At 43.3% G+C, this 8,964-nt stretch overlaps 1 protein-coding gene across 3 annotated transcripts; it reads left to right on the top strand.

The window, feature by feature from the left end:
• The first annotated feature begins 664 nt into the window (after positions 1-664).
• Positions 665-8,291, top strand: kcnj14 (potassium inwardly rectifying channel subfamily J member 14). Of its 3 annotated transcripts, XM_049730274.1 has the most exons (8): positions 665-785; positions 2,291-2,389; positions 2,467-2,760; positions 2,834-2,938; positions 3,017-3,051; positions 3,302-4,786; positions 5,409-5,726; positions 5,983-8,291. In XM_049730274.1, exons 6-8 carry the CDS (start codon positions 3,791-3,793, stop codon positions 6,205-6,207), a joined length of 1,539 nt encoding a protein of 512 aa, XP_049586231.1. In that variant the 5' UTR covers positions 665-785; positions 2,291-2,389; positions 2,467-2,760; positions 2,834-2,938; positions 3,017-3,051; positions 3,302-3,790; the 3' UTR covers positions 6,208-8,291. The 3 variants fall into 3 exon arrangements, with proteins under 3 accessions (XP_049586231.1, XP_049586232.1, XP_049586230.1); XM_049730275.1 differs by lacking the exon at positions 3,017-3,051; XM_049730273.1 differs by having other exon boundaries at positions 2,834-4,786.
• Positions 8,292-8,964: the final 673 nt, after the last annotated feature.

The following is an 8,964-nucleotide window of genomic DNA, read 5'->3' on the forward strand; positions in this document are numbered from 1 at the left end:
CCTTATCCTTCTGGTAAATTTGACATCATCATCATCATCATCATCATCATCATCATCATCATCATCATCATCATCATCATCATCATCATCATCATCATCATCACGCTCTTCTAAATGACTCCTCCCTCTCTGGTTGCCAACCTCTAAACCACACCCACTCTGTTTTCCACGGGTCAATCACGCACACGCATACGCACTTGTGTAATATAAAAAGATAGTCTGCCTGGTGGCACGTAATCTGCAATGCTTCACTTCGTCACCCGACGCAATGAGTTGCATCGAAGTTTTTACATTTCTCAAACATTGGTGTGATAGTCGCCGTTTGCAGCCGCTGTTTAGCTCCTTGAGCCGTCAGATGCCTTTTTCCATTTCCCACGACACGTCTTGGCATCACTGCGACGTTTTGACTGAGATTAAATCAGATTAAGAGAAAAGTAAACACACGGCAGTTCTCTCACTCCCACAGCGTGCACTCGGAACAAAAACAAACTATCGTTTTTCAGTGTATACGTCGCATTGAATATTAAAATAGGTATTTGCGTTGTTTTAATATTATATGGTGAATGATTTCTCCATATAAGATCATGTACTAGTTGAATGAATCGGGATCGTGTGTCAAGGTCATGGGCAGCGGCGTGCGCACGTCCCCGGGGGACGTAGCGCCTCGGGAGCGCGCGCGCCAACGCACGAGGACAGTTGACGACGTGCGCGCGGATCCAGCAAGCTTTGTCAAACTCTTATATTGCGCAAAGATTGTCACATGAAGTTGCCTAAGGAGACTTTTGGTGAGTGAAAGTTCATCTTGTCAAAATGTATCGCTGCTTGTTACTTTAGTGCAGTGTTAAAATTGCAATGTTTGTTGGTTAGTTGTTGTCTTGCTATGAAAGAATGATGTAATTGAAAATCGAATAAGCAGCTTTAATGAACTCACTGTGGGCTGACACGCTACCAGTTTTTACTGTGATTGACAAAATTGTTTTCAAGCTGAAATTGGTTTTAACCAAGGAAAAAAAGCACCAATTTTCTAATGCAGCTAATAAGACTTTTCCAATTTAGATTTTATGCTGGACTTTATATTCATTGTCTTTTGTAGATGTTATGCTGTTTTATTTAATACTCTGTGATTGCTTCCTTCTTTTTATTATTTTTATTATCATTTTATCATTTTAATTTTATTAATATTATTTGTTTTATTATTTTTATTTTTCGAGGTGATTATTTATTGTTGACTTTTGAGTATTGTCTTAATTACAAACGTTCAGCATCTTAGCTCCCACCCAGATTAACATTTTGCCACACGATGACCTCCATTTTTTTTTTTTTTTTGCACGCGTTCGCGTAAAGAGTTTCAATTAGACGGAATGAGGCTGACTGCCAAGCCAAGTGCACACATATGCTTGTTATCGGCCGCTAAATAAGGCCTCACGTTGTTGGACTGGATGCAACCTCCAGTGCTCTTATTGATCATTCTGTCCCAAAATAAAAGGACATTCAATTGTTGGGATGCTTTAAAATGCAATTACCTGTTTTACACACGCTATTTTTTTTAAGTTTTATCTAAATATGGTTTGTAAAGGTGATTATATTCCTCTGCAAGCGCTAGAAAGTAGCTAGAGCTGTGAGAGAGAGCTCGAATCTGTGGCCTGGTTTCTAACTACCACTGATCAATCACAAAGTATCGACTTGTGCATATTTGCATTGTTGTGGCTCGGCTCGGTTTGATGTGGAAAAATACAATCGCACTAAAATCATATCAATCCCTTGTTGTCGTAATCTGTCCACATAGCATCTGAATAATATCTGATCATCTGGAGGATTTAAAGGCACAAGAGGTCCTAAAGTCAAGGTTTTCATCAAACAGTGATGAATTTTGCTATATGACACCTTAACTGTTTTAAATTTCCTTCCCGGGGTCTGTCGCTCTGCTATGCGCCAGAAATGGTTTGCGCTAAACTGGCTTTTGTAGCAGCCTTAACATCTGTCAGGCACTTTAACGAGTGCGAACTGACATTTCTTCGGAGACGGGATTCGTGCGTGACCACCTGACATTGATAAGAAAAAGCCGTTAGCTTCCAAACACACGCGCTCGTACTTGTTTAATCACCTCCTCGAGGTGGCTGTCATCGGTCGTTCAGCCACACTCAGGAGGTGCCATAATGGAGACAAATGTTGGTTGGGCACAATTCTGAGGTCGTCAAGGTCAGAAATTGCTGCTCCGGACCTTTCGTCAAGCAAAGAAATGCTAACTAATACTAACGTCCATGATTTTGTTATTTGAATCTCTTCCCAGGGTCCAAGACAATAATAAACATCTATGGGATGTTCCTGAGATAGACTGATTGTAAAAAAAAAGAAAAAAAAACATCCAGACAGAAAACAAAAAACATAGGTAAGCATCTGATTATCTTTTTTTGCAATGACCATTTCAATATTTTTTTTCTCATGAGTAAATGTCTTTTTTTCCAGGCTCGCTAGTTTATTAAATGAGTCAAGTGAGAAAAAAGCAGACGACTGACAAGAAGTTAGCAGAGACAATCAAATCCAAATGGGAGATTGTTTCGTCTTCTGAACGTTTTGCCTGAACGCACCACCAAAGATGAACCCATATGTCACTTCCCACTTCAGGAGGGATCTTTTTCCTCATTTTCATTTATTGTAGGAATCATACAGATGAATCAAATGAATTGATTGGTTTTATCCAAAGGATTTCATCTTGTGGTCCAAACACTTACGAAAGTGATCTTGGAATGACTATGAAAGGTAAATGCAAACTTTTTTTTGTAATTTTTCTTTTTTATTGTCAAAGGATTCCTAATTTATGCCTCTTTGCCAGAAATTCTGCGGCGAGCCTTTGGAAAGCGGGAATCTGAGCTGAACTGAACTTGTCAAAGCCAATCTCTCAGCCAACCTAACGCTTCATCTCTAAAAGCGTCTTCAGGTGACCTTTTGCCTTTTCATAAATCTTCCAAGCGACACGGTTAATCGCTGTTATTTTTTTCTCTCTGTATCTAATCAGGCTTAGGAAGGAGTGAAGGAGGGATGTCTGGTGAGGTATAGATAAATTTGTATCACTTAGATTTTTTTTTATTTTGGTATAATGTCATCATCTTCAGTAAATTCAAAATGACAGTCAGGCAGATATGGACACTCTGGGAAGTTGTTAAAGATGACGGAACAAGAAAGTTGCCTATCAAGTATCTTCTAGGTGGTCTCTCTACCTGACGTGTTTTTTTTACTTCTAAAAACAGCAATGTTTTTTTTGTTTTTTTTTGTTTTGCCATGCTACAACCTGAACCTGAAGAACTGTATCGTAAGAAAGCGCATGTTTTTATCTTTTCAACTGCATGTTCATATCTGCGCCGGTATGTGTCCGTGTCCCAAGTTTGCAACTGTCCCCATTTTCTGTTGTACTTTTTGAAATCGAACAACTCCCCCCCTCCCTCCCCCCCGCATGCGTTTTGTTTTCCCTTCCTAGCAAGTTGATTCTGAGCAACAGATATAAGGCGAGGTAACCCTGCCATCATTTTTGGTTTGCTTCGATGCACGGACAATGTTCTTCCATGGACACACTCGGAGATGTACTCGATGAAAGCCATTTTGCTCTGAGATCCATCAACGAAAGGATCGTTCTTGGAAACCTGCAACATGGAACTGATCACTGACTTTGAAGGGGATTCTTGACGGGTATGGATTCTGATGATTTTATTTCGAGGATGCACCGAAGACTCACACCGTCGTTACTCCATCACACAACTTGACCGTGTGACAAAGTGAGACTTGAGAGCGCGCGATGGGCGCGGCACGTGTGAAACGGCGCTTTAGTGCTGTGGTGGTGGATGGGCCGCTCGAGGAGGAGGAAGTCATGAGGCTGGCGCAGAGCGCAGACGACATGGCTCGGGCAGGCGGGAGCTCGACCGGGTCAGGAAGCCCGAGCGGCCCGTCCCCGACCCACGTCGTCAACGGCATCGCATTACCTATTGACTGCGATGCACGGAGTGCCACCGGAGAGTCGACAGGAGGAGAAGGCGAGGAAAGAACGGAGGCCATGTGCTCAGGAAGTAGTGTAGGAGGAAGAGGGGAAGGCCCGTCCGGCTCAGACCGGGACTCCCTTTCTTCCCCCTCCACCGCAAGGCGCCGGCGCGCCAAGCGGGCTGGCTGCGGGCCCCGAAAGCGCTTTGTGGGCAAGGACGGCCGCTGCAACGTTACCTTTGTCAACATGAGCGAGAGGGGCCAGCGCTATCTCAGTGACCTCTTCACCACCTGTGTGGACATCCGCTGGCGCTGGATGCTGGTCATCTTCACTCTCTCCTTCCTCCTCTCCTGGCTACTCTTTGGATGTGCTTTCTGGCTCATTGCCTCCGTGCACGGGGACCTCTCCGTCCGCCTCGTTCCCGGCACCTCGGCGTCGGGAGAGGCCAACAGAGAGGCGGCGCCGGAGGAGGAGGAGCCCTGCTTCCTCCAAGTGAACAGCTTCATGGCGGCCTTTCTCTTCTCGCTGGAGACGCAGACGTCCATCGGTTACGGATTCCGAAGCGTGACTGAGCGATGCCCCCTGGCGGTGGCGGCGGTCGTCTTGCAGTGCATCGTGGGCTGCATCATTGACGCCTTCATCATCGGGGCGGTCATGGCAAAGATGGCCAAGCCCAAGAAGCGCAACCAAACTCTGGTCTTCTCTCAAACTGCCGTGGTGGCCCTCAGGGACGGCAAACTCTGCATGATGTGGCGAGTCGGAAACCTGCGCAGGAGTCACCTGGTCGAGGCTCACGTCCGAGCGCAGCTTTTAAAGGTAAGTTATTGCATGGAGAACATTGCCAATGGAAAAATCCAAAATCATATCAACACCTTAGATGCTGCTGTGAATGATTGCGGTCCAGATAAAAGATAAACAAACAGGGTGCCGAGACCATCTGGCCTCGACATATTCTGTGGTCTGGAGTTAATGAGAGCTTGTTTTATTCTCCCTCGGGGGTTAGGAAGATTTACCCTGGATTAACTTGCCCACTCTTCCTGCACAGTTTCCCTTTGTCATCTCGTTTTTCCCTCCACGTAAAGAATACCGACATTGTCGGTTTGATATTTGAACAAACTCCTTCGTGAACCTTGAGAAATATTGCGTGCGAGTGGTAATGCTGTCAAATTTATCCTCCTTGGGGGGGGGGGGGGGGGGGGGGGGGGAATCTGTGAAGGTGATCTTGCTTAATAACAGAGCAAAGAGGAAAGGGCAGATGGGATTATTTTTTTCCAGATGAAAAAAAAATTGTAAATGCTGTGAGTGGGTATGATTGAACCGCAATGTCGGTCGATGTTCAACACTAGTCACTAGGCCCAGTTTTAGCCACGCCCCCAAAATACCCAAGGTGCATATTTCTCATGATTTCACGGTTGTTATTTTTTTCTTCTATCAACAGTCAAGGGTGACAGAAGAAGGCGAGTTCCTTCCGCTGGACAACTTGGACATCAACGTTGGATTTGACACAGGCACCGACCGCATTTTCTTGGTCTCACCGGTCACGATCGTCCACGAGATCAACGATGAGTCGCCTTTCTTCGAGATGGACCGCGAGACCCTGGAAAGCGACACCGAACTGGAGGTGGTGGTGATCCTGGAGGGCATGGTGGAGGCCACAGCGATGACCACACAATGCCGCAGCTCCTATCTGGCATCGGAAATCCAGTGGGGATATCGTTTTGAACCTGTGCTCTTTGAGAAGAAGGACTGCTATGAGGTACGGCCCACACCACCTCTATAACAATTAGGAGAGCGAAAATGCTTTCATTAATGGGTATCATTTATATGCAGAGTCCCTACTTCCCACAAATAGCAAGAGTCAATTGTATAGATTCTTTATCCTCTGCAGAAAAACGTAAATATTAGCGCATCTTACTGAGACAGTTGTGACATGACTGTCTGTCATTATTATACTGCCCCCAGGTGGTGAAAATAATAATCAAAGCCACATGCTGTTCTTTCCCTTTTCCCAGGTGGACTACTCATTCTTCCATCGGACGTACGAAATCCCAAACACGCCCTCGTGTAGCGCTAAAGAGCTCGCAGAGCTTAAATACATAAAGAGCACTCGCTCTTCTTTCTGCTATGAGAACGAAGTGGCTCTTCAGCTCATTTCTCCCGAGGATGAACCCGACCAAGACTCGGTGTTCCCTGCCGCATCAAACAGGAGACTTTCGGACCACCTTCACTATAACTGAGAGACCAGAAACGAGAAGCGGGTACGGAGTGAGTCCAAGCCGTGACTTTGTTTGCTGATTGGTCCTGGCAATCTTTTTAAATAACTGAAAACCTGAGTCTGCGACGTCCCAATCTGACCCATCACCACTGCAGCACACCCATCATGGACGGGACGAGCAACAGCGCCCCACGCTGGCCGTCACTTGCAACTGCATTTCCAGTCAAACGTTTTATGGTTGTGTATCATCCTCGCAGATACACCTCAGGAATGTATCTGTCTCAGTATTATGCTGATTTATCATCATTATTTTCATATGGTAAGTATGAATGATATATTTCTAGACATAAATTACATGGAGAAACAAACTAGCAGCGGTTTTGTGCTTTTCCATGTAATTACTGTCTGCTGTTTATTGTTTTCATTCTATGCAGAAATGTGACATTATTGTGGCTTTTATTTTTGTTTTCATTATTTTACAAGACGGTGAACTCCTTTTTGTTGCAGGGATATGTTCCACTACCAATCCACGATAGGTACAAAAGAAACCAAATTTGTTACATTAAATCTACACCATACAATTGTAACATAAGAACACACAGCATCGATTCTCTCGCTTTTTTTTTTTTTTTTTTTTTGCTCTGTAAAGAATCTGCAGTGTAACCGGGGTTCACTGTTCCGTAAATTCTTGCACAAAAGCACAACGTTATAGTTTTGAACGAGGAGGAATATTAACCCTGAAAGTGTCTTGTTATGTATAAAGTATATTTTCCTACTCTGAGGTAAGGTGGACTTGCCGTGTTGATTTGCCTTGCTTGGTCGGAGCAGGATTGAACTGATGTACTAAACCAAATTATGGCATGCTCATCTATACTCCATTTTCTTTCTGATATGTTACAAGCGGTTCATATGCCGTGACTATTTGTGTCGGGGTGGTGCCTTTGACCGACATTTGAAGCTCCGCTGAGAGCTGCAGCAGTCACGTTTCTTAAAACCTTTGAAAGCAAACCATTTTGGGCGGACATTGTTTATTGTGTTAAGTCCAACAACGAATAAAGTGAATATGCGCTTCATGCAACAAGATGGCACCAAATCACTGCTTTTGGCTAAATTGAACTCCTCAACATAATTCAATGTAGTTCTTCGGCAGCAAAGAAATTAAACAGTTTGTGCATTATGATTAATTAACGTGGCTGCTTGTGATATGCGCACTTTGGCCACTAGAGAGCAGTATAATGCAAAAACTACACAGATTGTATGCTTAGCCAAAATCTCAGTAAACTGCTGAAATACAGTGTTAGTCGTTTTTCTTTACGGATAATAAAGAATATATTCCTGTGTGCGTTGTTAAATTGTCAAATGGAGGATAAATCTGCAAAATTGAGTGCAGCACTGTATTTTACTAAATAGTAACTAAAACTGTTTATTCAATTGTCACTTTTCACTGTTTACCTGTTGAATAAACAACCTCCTTCCATTTTCATTTTAGGAATATATGGAAGATTAATATCAGTGATGAAGCTCTTGCCTCTGTCCTGCTGTTACCGCAGTAGAGGTTTTGTAACCTGTGTGTTAGAATATTGTCAATTGTTGTGTCTTCCCATAAACGTCCACCCTCAAGTTCTATTTATAGGCTGCACGGTGGGTCACGGGGCCTCCCTTCACTTCTGTGAAATGTAACTTGAACTTTAGAGCACCATCACTTTAGCACTTTTTTTTCAACATTGCAGAAAAATAGTGACGTGTACTTTTCAAATCATGTCACCGCTTCCACTCTATGTATTTTAGACCAGGGGTGGGCAAACGTGTGCTCAAGGTCCTCATAATTATTTTTTAAATTGACAGATGGTCCAAGTCATTCATAGGTTTAAAAAAATAAACATATAGTGAAATGCGTTTGTGAAATATATTTGTTTCTTTTAATATTATGAGCCAAGAAAGAAGCATACTTTTCCCACCCCTGATGTTATTCCTAAAACTTGCATATTTGTGGATTTATATTATTGTAAAATTGTATTTTCATTTTACATTTAGAGCTGCTTTTGAAATATGGGGCTTCCAAATGAAACCGACTGTATGTGAACAAATAAATCAAGGTCGAATGGCTTATTTTGAGTTATTCCAACTGACACAAATGGCTCATCATTATGTTTTGCTTTGAGGCACCCCAGGCAAAAAATTCATACAGAGCCGTGAGAAAATGCCTTCCACAAATCCAGTGAGGGAGGTTTGGTTACTAGTCTGCCCCTTTTCGAGTCTTGTATTCTGTATCCAAAGTCTATTTTAATATAATGGAGTAGAAAATACAGGCATTTATTCAAATGACGTGGAAAAATACAATAAAAACACAAATAAACGCATCCACACATTCATAAATAGTATATAAGTAAATAAATGGATAAATACACACATAAAGAACATGAATATCAGAAATTTGTATTTGTATTTGTAATTTGTTACTGTCAAAAAATCATGCTCGTCAGGGCTGTTCATTAAGGTTTGGGTGGGTCAATCTGAATCGCGGACCTGGAGTCAGTTTCGCGACCGTGAACGTGAGCTAAGCATGAAACGCAAACCGATCCCAGATCAGCGCGAAGTTTTCCCTTCTCCACAGCCGCGTCGTTACAAACAAAGGGCGCGCAAAGGTTCGCGAGGCTGACGCACAGGCACCTGCCACAGCGCTCCGGTTGGCTGTCTCGCCCGTCCATTTTCACTTTAGTCCCGCCCTACACCTGTCATCATTGGTCAGCAGCGTCATCGCTTTGACGCCATTCGTCAT

Source organism: Syngnathus scovelli, chromosome 9 (genome assembly GCF_024217435.2).
Source record: "Syngnathus scovelli strain Florida chromosome 9, RoL_Ssco_1.2, whole genome shotgun sequence".
NCBI classification, from domain to species: Eukaryota; Metazoa; Chordata; class Actinopteri; order Syngnathiformes; family Syngnathidae; genus Syngnathus; species Syngnathus scovelli.

Bases quoted from the DNA above. Each gene is read 5' to 3' on its own strand.
- kcnj14 (XM_049730273.1), top strand. From the start codon at position 3,791: ATGGGCGCGGCACGTGTGAAACGGCGCTTTAGTGCTGTGGTGGTGGAT. The intron at 4,787-5,408 runs GTAAGTTATTGC...TTCTATCAACAG, and splicing joins TCCGAGCGCAGCTTTTAAAG to TCAAGGGTGACAGAAGAAGG. The intron at 5,727-5,982 runs GTACGGCCCACA...CCCTTTTCCCAG, and splicing joins AGAAGAAGGACTGCTATGAG to GTGGACTACTCATTCTTCCA.